The sequence below is a fragment of the Gracilinanus agilis genome, chromosome 4 (genome assembly GCF_016433145.1).
Source record: "Gracilinanus agilis isolate LMUSP501 chromosome 4, AgileGrace, whole genome shotgun sequence".
NCBI lineage: Eukaryota > Metazoa > Chordata > Mammalia > Didelphimorphia > Didelphidae > Gracilinanus > Gracilinanus agilis.
In genome coordinates this window covers 150,492,032-150,506,432 of record NC_058133.1, presented here as the reverse complement: position 1 = coordinate 150,506,432, position 14,401 = coordinate 150,492,032, and the positions used below count along the sequence as shown (strand labels likewise).

The window sequence follows — 14,401 nt, the reverse complement described above, 5'->3', positions numbered from 1 at the left end:
CCCACACCTGAAACACTCTCTCCCTATTGGCTTCAGTGATTTCCTTCAAGTGCCAATGAAAATCCCATCTTTTATGAGAAGCTTTTCCCAACTGCTGTTTAGTGCTTCCCATTTTCTAATTATTTCCTAGTCAAGCTGTATGTAGCTTATTTGTACATATGTATTTGCTTGCTCTGTCCCACATTAGATTGTGAACTCCTTGAGGGCAGTGACTATTTTTTGCTTCTTTTTGTATACCCAGCAATTTGCACAGTTCCCGGCACATAGTAGGTACTTAATACATATTTATTGACTGACAACTGAAATCCTGGCTCTGCTACTTATGTGTGACTGTAGGCAAGTTACTTTGTTTTCTAATCTATAGACTGGCCACATTAGACTCAAGGCTCTCTCTAATTTCCTTTCCAGCTCTAAATCTGTGAATCCATAATCATGTGTCCAAAATTCATCTTATCATTCCCCCAAATCCTATACCTCTTTCTGATTTCATGTTCTTTTTCAGTGGTAAAATCATTTATTCAATTTCTTGGTAGTGTTTTTTAACTCCTTGAGGACATAGATTATTTTCTGTTTTGATTTGTATCCACAATACCAAGGAAGTTTTTGGTATATTTTTTGTTGTTGAGCTGTTTCAGTTGTGTCTAACTCTTTGTGATCCCATTTGGGATTTTCTTGGCAAAGATACTAGAGTGCTTTGCCATTTCCTTCTCCAACACATTTTACAGATGAATAAACTGAGGCAAAAAGGGAGGTTAGTGATTTGCCCAGGGTCACACAACTAGTAAGTACCTGGGGCTGGATTTAAACTAAGGAAGAGGAATCTTCCTGACTCCAGGCCTGGTGCTTAAATTAATCCATTGTGCCGTCTTGTTGACCTTTTTGGTATTTAGTAAGTGCTTAATAAAGACTTGTTGAATTGTACCTCTTTCTCATTTTATTTTTAATTGTTTAGGGGGTTAACATAGTGCAGTGGAAAGAGTGATGAACTTGGATCTCTGAATCTGAATTTTACCACTTATTCCTCATCTTTTTTAGTCTTTGATTTAACCTCTCTGGACCTTAGTTTTATCAAGTGTAGAATAAAAGGATTGTACGAGAAGACCTCTAAGGCCACTTCCACAGCCCCAGTGCTCTAGTTGTATGAGTCTGTTGGCATTAGACTTGGGAGTCGGGAAAACCCGAATTCAAACACTGCCTCATAGATGGACCAGCTATGTGACCTCTCAGCCCTAGTTTCTTCATCTGTAAAGTGGAGCTAATAATAGTACAAAAAGCATTTTGTCAGCCATAAAGAACTATGTAAATATTAGCTATGATTATTGATTCTACCTGTGCAATTTCTTGTAAATCTATCCTGACCTTTCTATTCCATACACACCCCTAGAAGAGGCTCTCATTATGGTTTTATTAGACTGTTTTAATAAGCAGACAAACTTTACAACTCCCTCCCTCCATTTTCCCCACAATATACTCTTTTCTTTCTAATCTATCCTTCACAGTAGATCTTCCTTATACATAGATCTGACTAATTTTACTACTTTTTACTACGTTGCTCAAAAACCTCTAGTCCCTCTTATTTTTTCTGCTCAATAAAATTCATTCTCTTTTAGCTGTTTTATATATGTGTGTATATACAAATTACTAACATTTTTGTTTATATGTATATATGTGTGTATATATACACACATATATGCATATAAACAAAAATGTTAGTAATTTGGGTGCCATGAATAGAGGACTCTTGGAGTCAAGAGGACTCATCTTCCTGAGTTCAAATCTGGCCTTAGACACTAGCCATGTGATGCTGAGCAAGTCACTCACCTCTGTTTGCCTCAGTTTACTCATCTGTAAAATGAGCTGGAAGGAATGTTAAACCAGTCCAGGATCTTTGCCAAGAAAATTCCAAATGAGGTCACAGAGAGTTAAACATAACTGAAAACAACTGAACAACAACAAAAAAGAAAACAGATATTCACCTACACATACATATATGCATATCCAAATAGATAGATGATAGATGGATGGATAGATAGATAGTGTTATAAGTGAATTTAATCTTGTAAGGTAGGGTAATAAAGTGGTAGTAATAAGGGAATAGGCTGGAGTTAAGGTTGTAATAGGGGATATGGCAGCTAAGGGACTAAAGGTATTGTGAATAGGGGATAAGGCACCATGGATAGGGTTTGTGGATCCCTAAGGCAGTAAAGTGGATAAGGAAGGTACAATGGTGAAGGTGGTAAATTGAAGTGGTAGGAGAAGTAAGGGAATGACTGAGTTTAGGGAATATAAACATGGAGGTATAAAGAGTTGCAAGGAAAAGGATGAGATATTTTGGGCAGGCAGCTACAGCCTGGGAAACACAGACTGGGACACTGGTTTGAGACAGAGAACTAAAGGGAAACAAACTGAGCCCTTCAGGTAGGAAGGGCACTTCTACTGACAAAGGTTAGGGCCAGCCAAGAATGGCTTGAAACTGACTAGAGGGCTTTCTAGTCAGTTTCTCAGGTTCACAAAGGAAGAGTCCAAAGGAAGTATTGAGATTACACTTCCTTCAAAATGGATGCCTCCATTTCCCTTCAGGACCCAGAGACAATATTATTCCTTTCTCCCCTTCTCCCTCTCTTATCAATCAACTAATGAACTAGCCAAAGGTTTGATTAAGTGACAAGCAAGGTTTATTTCAGGGTTGATTGGAAGGGATGGAGGGATACAAGGTAACTCTAACAGCCGCCTAGAGAAAGCTTCAGGTGGGGGAGGGAGACAGGAATGTGAGACTGAGAAAGGACCTGCCTAACTCAGCCCCATGAGGTTTTGTAGCCTATAGGGTTAGGAAAGTTGTATACAATGATTCAAGAGATAATTTGTAACAAGGGTAAGCCCTACTTGACTATGGGGAAACTAAATCTACCAAGTTTGAAAGCTAACACCCAGATCCACCTTCCTTTCAGAAACCCACAGAAATTCAGGAATGGAAAAATGATGATTGGGAATAGGGGAGGTATGGGAGATCCAAAGGAAATAGTTAAGCTAACAATTTTTAAGAGAAAAACTGCAGAATATAGGCCAGGTTTTCAGTCCAAAGATAGAGCTTAGTTGACCCTCCTACTCTCATTGAGTCTCCAGGGTCAACTGCCTAACCTCAGGATTCTAAACCCTTTTCAACTGTCAGAAACTCTGCAGTAAGGCTTTGCAGGGTTAATATGCACCCTTTTGCACTACAATAGAGAGATGGATGGATGGATGGATGGATGGATAGATAGATAGATAGATAGATAGATAGATGATGGATGGATGGATAGATAGGTGATAGTTGATGAATGGATGGATAGATAGATAGATGATAGATATATAGATGTATAGATAGATGATAGATGGATGAATGGATAGATGATATATCAGTGGTTCCCAAACTTTTTTGGCCTACCACCCCCTTCCAGAAAAAATATTACTTAGCCACCTGGAAATTAATTTTTTTTAAATATTAATAGCAATTAATAGGAAAGATAAATGCACCTGTGGCCATCACCGCCTCCCTGGATCGCTGCAGCACCCACTGGGTGGGGGGCAGTACTGCCCACTTTGGGAATCACTGTGATAGATGGATGGATGGATGGATAGAGAGATAATAGATGGATGGATAGATAGATGATAGATAATGGATGGATGGATAGATAGATGATGGATGGATAGATGGATAGATGAATAGATAGATGATGGATGGATGGATGGATGGGTGGATGGATAGATAGATGATAAATGGATGGATAGATAGATGAATGGATACATAGACAACGGATGGATGGCTAGATAGATGATAGATGGATGGATGGATAGATGAATAGATAGGTGAATGGATGGATAGATAGATGACAAATGGATGGATGGATAGATGGATGGATGGATGGATAGATGGATGATAGATGGATAGATAGATGGATAGATAGATGATGGATGGATGGATAGATGATGGATGGATGAATGGATGGATGGATAGATAGATAATAGATGGATAGATGGATAAATAGATAGATATAGATAGATCAATCATATGTTGTTTCCCCTCAGAGAATTTAAACTCTTAGAGAAGAGAGGTTGTTTAATTCTTTGTATTTGTAGAAAAGAGAGGTTGTTTCATTCTTTGTATTTGTATTATAAACACTTGGTACAATGATTGGCACATAGATAAATGCTTACTAATTAAGACTGAGTTCTTATTGTCAAAAGACATCAAACAGTCTCATAGCAACTCAGTACCCCTTTTAAGTTTCTTGTAGAAAATTTCAAGAATAGATGATGAGCATTTTTCCAGCTTCTGGAGGGATCTATAACAGGTTGTGGTTTTTTTTAAGTCCATCCGATGATAGCATATACAGGTATGAAATAAGCAGGCTCCAGATAGTCTCTTTGTAACCTTGGTGTGTCTGTTATATGCTGTTAGCTAGGAAATTTTGCTTTATTCTGAACTGAACATGTATACAACATGGAGAGGCTAGTGTTTTATGTTTTTCTTATTCTTTCTTTTCAGACTTCCCCTCTACCTGGCTTCCCTCTTCATCAGTCTTCTTTTCCTGTTGGTGAATCTAACCTGCGCAGTACTCGTAAAAACAGAAAATTGGGAGAGAAAGATTATCGTTTCAGTTCGAGTTGCCATTAATGATACCCTCTTTGTTCTCTGCGCCATCTCGCTGTCTGTCTGCCTCTACAAGATTTCCAAGATGTCCTTAGCCAATATATACTTGGAATCTAAGGTAGGATGGAAAGCACTTCCAACATGTACTTCACTTCTTCCAAAAAGCTCATGCCAGAAATAGCAGATTGACTGGGAAACAAGAATTGCCAAAATGTTTCCCATGCTTAACCTTCTAGTGAAAGTTAGTAAGACTGTTGTTTAAAACAAAAGACTAAGGGGGGCACCTGGGTAGCTCAGTGGATTGAGAGCCAGGCCTAGAGATGAGAGGTCCTAGGTTCAAATCTGATCTCAGACACTTCCCAGCTGTGTGACCCTGGGCAAGTCACTTAACCCCCATTGCCTAGCCCTTACCACTCTTCTGCCTTGGAACCAATACACAGTATTGACTCCAAGACAGAAGGTAAGGGTTAAAAAAAAAAAAGACTAAGGCATAAGTTCAGAACATTAATAGCCCATTCTCTTGTATTTCTATGGCATCCTTGTGCCAGACAGCTAAGAATACATTGACTAATTAATGGAGAGTGTGAAGAAAATAATTTACCTACTTAGAAACAGAAAATTGATTTTACCTCCATTTTTAAAAAGTGTGTGCCAGAGTATAGCTTGGTGTCATAAGGACTTAGGCTCATAGCTCTACAGTCTTAACCGGATACCTCAAGGTAGGCATCTACCAGGAGTGATCTGTGAAGTTAGAAAGAGATTTCAATATGGGATGATGCCGTGTTCCCACTTAGGTAGTTCCTACACAGCTAAAGTCACAGGTCCTTATTCTATTCTCATTTTTAAAATTTTAAAAGAGGCCCTGGGAGTTTTTTGGAGGACACTTAGTGAGTCAAGGGGGAACTCAAAATGAGCTAGCTTTCCAGGCTCACATTCTTTCCCTTTGATTTGCTAGGAGACTAGGGACTTCCTGTTCCTCAGGGGCCAGTGCCCACAGAATTGCCCTTCTGCCTGCCTTTTTTAGCCACATGGTGATTTCTTTTTTCCTAGGCATAGGAAAGGAACCAGAATTAAAATCGGGGAGGACTTTATAAACCTAATCAATTATCCACTATTTTTTTCCACCCTAGGAATATCAATCTTTGCCACCTCTGAGTACCTAGAGGAAAAAATACAAGCATGTTAGAAATCATAGGACTAAATTTGCCTCAACAGCTGGTGCATTTCTTTCACAAAGCAGATTGCTAAGCAATGCGATGGTTGTGTAACTCCTGGCAGGATGGAGTATTGACATCAGAGAGGGAGGGTTTGGGCCCTGCTCTCTTGTCTACTGGTGATTTGCTGAGTGCCCTTAAAACCCATTTGCTTAATCTCCTTATTCATAAGTGTAGGGCCAGGTGATGGGGTTTGTGTGACACTGTGTGCCAATCTGCCAGGGCTCAGAAAGCATCCAGTCATGACAAATTGAGGAAAAGCTGCCAACCCTGAGAGCCCACAGTGAAAGATTCCTCATAAATCCAAATCCTTGCCACCAAGCACCATTTTGTTTTGCTGACATTGCCCTGGAGAATCAAGCCCTATAGTGAATATGCCAAGGCAACTTTTCATTCACGTTCCTTTCAGGGAAATGTCAAATTTGATTTTGTCTCAGTTGCCTTGAACACAATCTCCTTGCTCTAAGAGGCAGTTGGGGATTTTAAAAATTGGGAGAGGGGATTTAACAGGAAGGATTAAATTGTAGCTTTCTACCAAAGTGCTGTTCAGACCTCCCACAGGGAAAATAATAAGCATAATTAACAGCTATTGAAATAATATAATAACACCTTGGATTTATTTGATAACTCCTTCTTGGAAAAAAAAAATATCAAAGCAGACTCCAGACATTCATTCAGGTACGCCAACTAATATCCTGTTTATTCTGTGACTTTCTGATTGGTTAGAAAAACTGATCATTTATTAACAAGAATTTTCATAGCTACTGACAAGTACCAAGTCCAGCCAAGCAAGTATTTATTAAACAGGGAATATGTTACTGGTTCCAAAAATCCTCCAGCAACTGGGCTCTGTCCATATAATCATCCCTTGCTGTGTGCTTAATCATCTCACTGGAAAGATTGGCCAAAGCAAACAATAAACCTAGGGGAGTTGGCAGCTTCTGGAACGGTTTACCCCTGAGCTGGCCAGCAGTGTTCAGGGAGAATTAAAACAAAAGTCCACATCACTTGGATATTCTTATCCCAAAGGTCCAAAAACAGCACTGCGTAGAGGTTGGATCTCTGTCTCTGCTTTGGACTGAATTGAAGTATTTCCAAACTAAGATTGCTGCTGTCTCCTATCATAGCATTTTTACTTCTTTTTCAGATGCTTAGAAGAGTGGGGGGAAAGCAAGAATTTTGGGGACTATATGACTAGATTCTTAAAACTGAATGTATATATTTAGAAGTTAAAACTGAATATACATTTAGAAGTTATTTAGAGCTTAAAACTTCTCTAATCTTGAGATTCCTGACTGTTTCTGATAGGACTTTGGAATATCTGATGTACTTGCCTAGCCAGACCCAGCTTAGTGGTGATGGATGTAGGAAAGGCGAGTAGGGACAGTGGCTGGCCAAAATGGTACCTTCCTTGGATTGGACTAAAAAAGCAAATTTCCTTTTTTCCCCCAGGGTTCATCTGTGTGTCAAGTGACCACCATTGGAGTGACCGTTATCCTGCTTTATGCATCCAGAGCCTGTTACAACTTGTTTATATTATCCTTTTCTCAGAATAAGAATGTCCATTCCTTCGATTACGACTGGTACAACGTATCAGACCAGGCAAGTGAGGAGCTCATCAGCAAGGGATGTTTAATTGGGAGAATTTGCCTTGAAGACTGACGTGCCTATACATAAGGTCCAAAGATATTCAGATTTTTCAGGATCTTGGGAACTTTTGTGGTTGTTCAGTGGTTTCAGTCATGTCTGGCTCTTGGGAACCCCATTTGGGATTCTCTTGGCAAAGATACTGGAGTGGTTTGCCATTTGCTTCTCCACATCTTGGGAAATGGCTTTCCTTATAAGAGACATGGTGATATATTAGTCTGAGCTGTTAATGAGAGTGTAGAAGCCAGAGCAGTTCTATTTACTCACTAGTCTTAGGACCTTGAGCAAGTTGTTTTCCTTTTCTCTCTCCAGGGTCTCATTTGCCACATGCGGTGACAAGCTCTGTCTATTTCATATGATTTTCACAAATAATCCCTTTCTTCCCATAAATCCATCAGGAATTAAATAATCATAATTGTGAGGACAAAGACTTTTCAAAGTGTTCTGGAAATGTTAAAGTGTTATTAAGAGCTGAAGTTTGTGATAAAAAAGGAATGAAAGAAGATTTACTCAGACTGCAGAAAACACGTCTAAATTTTTATTGAATGCTCTGAGGTCAGGGTGTTTTCAAAATTGTTTATTGCTATTGTTATTTAGTTCTTTCAGTCATCTCTGACTGACTTCATTTGGGGTTTTCTTGGCAAAGATACTGGAATGGTTTGCCATTTCCTTCTCTAGCTTCTTTTACAAATGAGGAAACTGAGGCAATGGTTTAGTGACTTGTCTACAGTCACAGAACTAATAAGTAACTGAGACACGTTTTGAACTCATATAGTGGAGAGAGAGCTAGCCTTGGTGTAAGGAAGACCTGGGTTCAAGTGTAGCTTCTGAGACATTTTGCTTTGTGACTATGGGCAAGTCATTTAATCTTTTTTTTTTTTGTATTTTTTTTTTTTATTTTAAACCCTTAACTTCTGTGTATTGACTTTATAGGTGGAAGATTGGTAAGGGTAGGCAATGGGGGTCAAGTGACTTGCCCAGGGTCACACAGCTGGGAAGTGGCTGAGGCCGGATTTGAACCTAGGACCTTCTGTCTCTAGGCCTGGCTCTCAATCTACTGAGCTACCCAGCTGCCCCTAAGTCATTTAATCTTGAAAGTGCCAGGCAACCCTCTAGACAAAGTTGCCAGTCTTCATCAGGGGAGGAGTTTTCCTATCAGATTCAATTTGATTCAAATAAATCAATAAGCACTTATTAAATATCTTCTATGTACTGGACAGGGCAGCTAGGTAGTGTAGCGGATAGAGTGCTGGATTTGGAGACAGGAAAATGTTCCCGAGTTCAAATCTGGCCTCTGACACTAGCTATATGACCCTTGGCAAGTCACTCAACCCTGATTGCTTAGTCTTTGCTACTTTCTTCTGCCTTCAAACTGATACTAAGACAGAAGAGAAGGGTTTTAAGTTTAAAAAGAGCATTACACAGCTTTCTCCAAAAGTCTTAGTGCCATTTTAGCCTTTACTAGCTTAAATAGCTTAACAGGAAAGATTTGAGACATTTTAATAGCTTAAAACTTCTCTAAGACCTTTGGGCTTAGTGCTTTGAGCTTTAGAACGATCTTTCCTCCCCATAACCCCGTGAGATAGGTAGTATCTCTGTTATAATTCCCATTTTGCAGATGGGAAAACCAAGACCCATCTTATATGACTAGACAGGAGATGGAAGGTGGGATCTGTGTCTTTGCAGCCTGCAGCAATAGGTCCAAAGACCATGGAACCTAGACCAAGCCAGTGATGTTGACATCGATAGAAATGTGACTGCAGAAAATGGATATTCAAGCCACGACATACAGAAAGATTTGGATGGCCCATTCCTGAATCTGAGAGCTATAGAAATTGTGCATTACTCCCTCCCATTGCTTAGACTGGCTGAATTCATTAAGAGATCATGTGGTAAGAAAACCACCAGAGGAGCACTCTGTCTTGTGCAGACCCAGGCCCTCTACGACCTCTGGCATTTCTTTGGCTGACAGAAAATACCCTTGTTTATGGAAAGGCCCAGAAGAGGGGAATGATTGAGCAGTTTTTGATTTTTTTTAGTTTTACTGATGCCTTTTGTTTTTACATCACATTCATTTCTATAAAGACACCTCCCTCCTCTTCTATCCAGCCAGCCAGCCTTCCCTTGGAACAAAGATTTTTTTTTTTTAAAATAATCCCTTTTCAGCAAAACCAACCCATATATCAACTGTGTCTGTCATCGTCTGTATCTTTCAACACCCATCGTTCTCTGCCTGTCCAGAGAAAAAGAGGGAGGTTGAGTGATTGGTTTTAGTCCAGAAAAATACTAAATCGTGTTTCTTATTCCAGTTAGATTCATAGAATCGGAGAACTGGTTGAAACTTTATGTAATCATTAGGTCTAACCTCCTTCCTTCTGTCCAATGGATAGTGCCATTCATGAGCTTATATTTGAGGGACTAATTTGGTAGAGTGAAAAGAATGCTAGATCTTGAGTTAGTAGAAACTTGGATTAGATTCCTACTTGTATTGTGTCCTACCTATGTAGTTTATTAAACTCTTTTTTTAAAAAAATATACCTTTATCTTCTCTTGGAATCCAAAATAGAAGAGTGAGAAGGGCTAGGAAATTGGGGTTAAGGGACTTGCCTAGGGTCACACAGCTAGGAAGTATCTGAGGCCAAATTTGAACCGTGGACCTCCTGACTCTAGCCCTATGCTACCTGCCCCTTAGTTTACTAAAATCCTAAGCCACAAATAGGAGAAAAGGAAAAAGTAGGCTAACTATTTATATAGGCAAGTTATTTAATTTCTCTTGGTCTCAGTCTCTTTATCTTTAAAATAGAGATAATAATTCCTATAATATCTTAAATAATAATTGCTAGTATTTATGTAGTATTTTAAGTTTTTCAGAAGGCTTTACATATGTTAATTTTGTTTTATCTTCCCAACAACTCTGGGAGATAGGTGCTATTATTATCCACATTTTACAGATGTGGAAACTGAGTCAAATATAGGTTAAGTGACTTGCCTAAGGTCACATACAGCTACTAAATGTCTGAGGCCAGATTTAAGCTTGGGTCTTCCTAACTACAGACTCAACACTTTATCATCTGTACCACTAGCTCCTGTACTTGAAATCTCTTTTCTGAAGATCAAGTGAAATAACGTCTATAATGTGCTTTGTAAACCTTTGATAAATGCCAACAATTATTTTTATAGTAAGTTAGTATTATAAAGGATCTTAAAAGTCATCTGATCCAATTTCTCACGATATGTATGAAGATACTGATGTCCAGAGGATTCATATGATTATTGATTTAGAATTTAAAAGTACTTTGTGGTTATCTAGTCCAATTTTTGTTGTTCAGTTGTGTCCAACTCTTCACGACCCCATTTGGGATTTTCTCGGCAAAGATCCTGGAATGATTTGCCATTTCCTTCTCCAGCTCATTTTACAGATAAGGAAACTGAGGCAAACAAGGAAAGGTGACTTGCCCAGAGTCATACAGATAGGAAGTGTTATAATGCAGGGTTGCTACAAGAATCACTTGCATTTGCAAAACTAACTGAAGCAACCCCGACAGTTGAAAAACGGAATATTGACCCAGCCAGCCGCTGGGATCTCATGGGCAAAAACCGTTGGAGCCTGAGACTATAAATATTCCTGTTGAACCAACTGTAGGGGCTTTGGGCTTTTGACTCTGGGCATTTTGCTTTTTGCTTTTGGGCTTTGCCTGATTCCCTTGACCTCTCCCTTGACATCCTGCTATCCTTGGATCCCCCCATTGGGCCCTGGGAAGAGGGTATTTTGGTGGGTGGAGATCATGGGAATTAGCTTCTATAGGCAGGCAGGGACAACCTTAAAACCAAGCCATCACCTCATCTAGTAATCTGCTAAACCTTGTTACATTAGGGCAGTGAATTCATCCCTGGCTGAGGGGCGGGTTCCCTCAGCCTGATTCCCCTCTTCTGTGACCCTCCCTCAACACCAGCTTCTCCCTTAGTAGCAATTACCAGTCCTTAACCCCCTTTTCCCTCAACTTATCCTTGGCTTTAATAAACCGCTTTGGCTTTATACCAAGAACTTCTAGTGATTCATTATATTAACTACTTGGGCAAAGGCTAAAGAGGGAAATAATAACTTTACTTTATTTCTTGAGGGCTAAGCCAGGCATCCATCTTGGGCAGGAAGCGAACCAGATTTCACTTCCTGTAGGCTGGGAATTGGTCTCCAGAAGGGAGGGGCTTTTTACTCCTCCCCTCAAGGGAGGTTAGAGATAGCAGGGAGGCTGCTATTTCAGCCCGGCTCACCCAATATCTGGCTGACCTAAATTATCTTGTACTAAAGAGATAAACTCCCGGCCTGAAGACCCAGCTGATACCACCCAGAGCCCTCAAGACAAGCCTCTTGATTAGCCATATCCTATATTTCCCTTTTTATTCCATTACAGTGTCTGAGATTGGATTTGAACTCAGAAAGATGAGGTTTCCTGACCCCTGGCTGGGTACAGTATTGACTGTGCCACTTAGCTGCCATCTAGTCCAGTACTTTCCTCTTAAGACAGCTGAGGTCTAATGAGGTTAAGTAAGTTTTCCAAAGTTGTATTTTAAACCCCAGTCCCCCAACTCCAAGTACTTTGCTCTTTCCACTATACTGCTCTATGTCTTCAAAGTCAAACAAGAGTTCTGACTAGAATCCAGTTCTTATGACTTCTACTCTTTTTTTTTTTTAACAGAATCTACAAATTTACAGACTATTTTCTCACAACTACAGTGTGAAATGAGTAATAAAACAATTATCTTCTAGATGAGGCAACTGAGGCATAGGTCAATTTTCTCTGACCCAGAAGGGAATAGATAACTTGTCCATGGTCAAATAGTTGGGTCATGCAGATCTCGGATTTGAACCCAAGTTCTGTTGGTTTTGTTTGTTTTTTGTTTGTTTGTTTTTCTTCAAACTCTACTGACTTTACCTACAAAAAGAAAAAAAGAACAGAAAGAAAATGAAAATCAAGATTCCCTCTGCTTCTGAGGTTCCAAATGACATACAAAACATTTTAGGTGGAATCTCAAGGCACAAATGGAAGAACTGTGAGGAACTCAATTTTTATTCTTCATGAGTCCCTTTGCCCATTACCAGACTTTCCCAACAGAATTCAGATATCCTTTTATTTAGTTTAATAATTCTTTCATTTAAAAAGGTAATATTGTACAGTGGATGGAGAATTGGCTTTAAAGACAGGATGATGGAGGTTGGAGTTCTTTTGGCTATCTGACCCTAGAATAAGTCATGTAACCTCACAGTATTCAGTGAAATTCTCTTAGACTGTATGTTTCAGAGAAGGTCCCAATTTGCTTTGCTAGAGGGAGTTTCCTCACTCAGGAATAACCTAGACCACTGAAATCACAGGTCTAGAACCTTCCCCTATGGTTAAAGAATACTTTATTCTTGAGGAAAAAAGGGGAAAAAAAGAAAAAAGGGAGCCTCCTATCTTTTCAGTAATATAGAACAACTCACTCCAAATAGCCAACTACTAACAGCAGTAATTGCCCTTCCTTTTTGTTCATTTCGAGAACCTGGGAATTCTCTCAAATTAATAAAATCATAGGGCAGATTCCTAATCCATCCCTTTCTTTAATGTAGGTTTATACGGGTTCTGTTTAAAAATGCAAAATAAACTTGGTGAATTGGACTAATGAGAATAGAATGAAATCCCAGAGGAAAGGAAGGCTATTAGGATAAGCTTGCCTTCCTTCATGTCTTTATATCTCAGCTCAAAGCCCACTTCTGGGATTAGAGAAGCCTTTCCTAGTGTCTCTAGGTTTTTGTACCTCCCCCTCTGAGATCAGCTTCTGCCCACTCCATGTATGTGGCTGGTAGGTGATGCTGCTGGTCCTGAGTCAAACTTTGTGAATTCAAATCTGGCCTCGGGCACTTAATAGCTGTGTGGTTTCAAGCAAGTCACAAAACCCTGTCTTCCTCAGTTTCCTCATCTGTAAAATGATCTGGAGAAGGAAATTGCAAACCACTTCAGTTTCTTTGCCAAGAAAATCCCAAATGGGGTTATGAAGAATTGGACAAGACTGAAAAACACCAATTCTTGTGTGTACCAAGTCTTTTATGTATTGTCTTGCCTATTAGATTGTGAGCACCTTGATACCAAGCTAAAAGCCTGGTAGCCAGCTTTTAGCACAGTGCTGGGGTACATGGCAAATGCTTAAGAAATAATTATTGGCTGACCAGCCAGCCTACTCTGTTTTAAGGACACCAAATATGAAAATCTAATTTTGCACTATATGGAGGTTGGAACTTGACTATATTTACCAAGAAAAAAAAAGGAGATTGAATTTTAGATGCAGGCAATGTCTGTTATACAATTTAAAATACAACTTTATAAATAGTTGAGTTTACACATAGTTTTGAGGGCACATTTATTATGTAAAGTTAGGTCCACCTGAAAAACAGGAGGTGGGGTTGGAGGGCAGAGAGGGAGGTTGACTCAGTGATGGACCACAAACTCACCATGAATCATCACCATAATTCAGCTGTGGAGAAAAACCAACAGAACATTGGGATGGATTCCAAAGAAGTCTGACATGCAGTGATACGGAAATTATTCTCAGCAGAATAGCGTATCTAATTTTTGTTGACTGTATAATAATAGCTAACATATAGGTAGTGCTTTAAGGTTTGGAAAACATTTTTTATATATTACCCCACTTGACCCTGACAAAATTCCTTACAGAATCCCATTTTACATCTGAGGAAAGTCAGGCCCAGAGAGGTGAAGTGATTTTTTTTTTCCAGGTAACTGTCTTCCTGAAGTCTTCCTGACTTCAATTCCAGCCCTGAATCTACTGTGCCACTTAATTTCCTCAATACCATAAAACAGAAAAGGGAGAAACTGGAAAAGGTCTAAAGAAATTTGATAGAAATGATAAAAAAAAC

General features: G+C 39.4%; 1 protein-coding gene across 1 annotated transcript in view; it reads left to right on the top strand.

Annotated features, from left to right (window-relative positions):
* The window catches only part of GPR137B (G protein-coupled receptor 137B), a 106,808-nt gene that overhangs the window by 72,761 nt on the left and 19,646 nt on the right, over positions 1 to 14,401 (top strand). The window contains exons 3-4 of the mRNA XM_044673692.1: positions 4,526 to 4,748; positions 7,297 to 7,446. Coding sequence (XP_044529627.1) covers positions 4,526 to 4,748; positions 7,297 to 7,446 — 373 coding nt within the window. The remainder of the gene's footprint in view (positions 1 to 4,525; positions 4,749 to 7,296; positions 7,447 to 14,401) is intronic.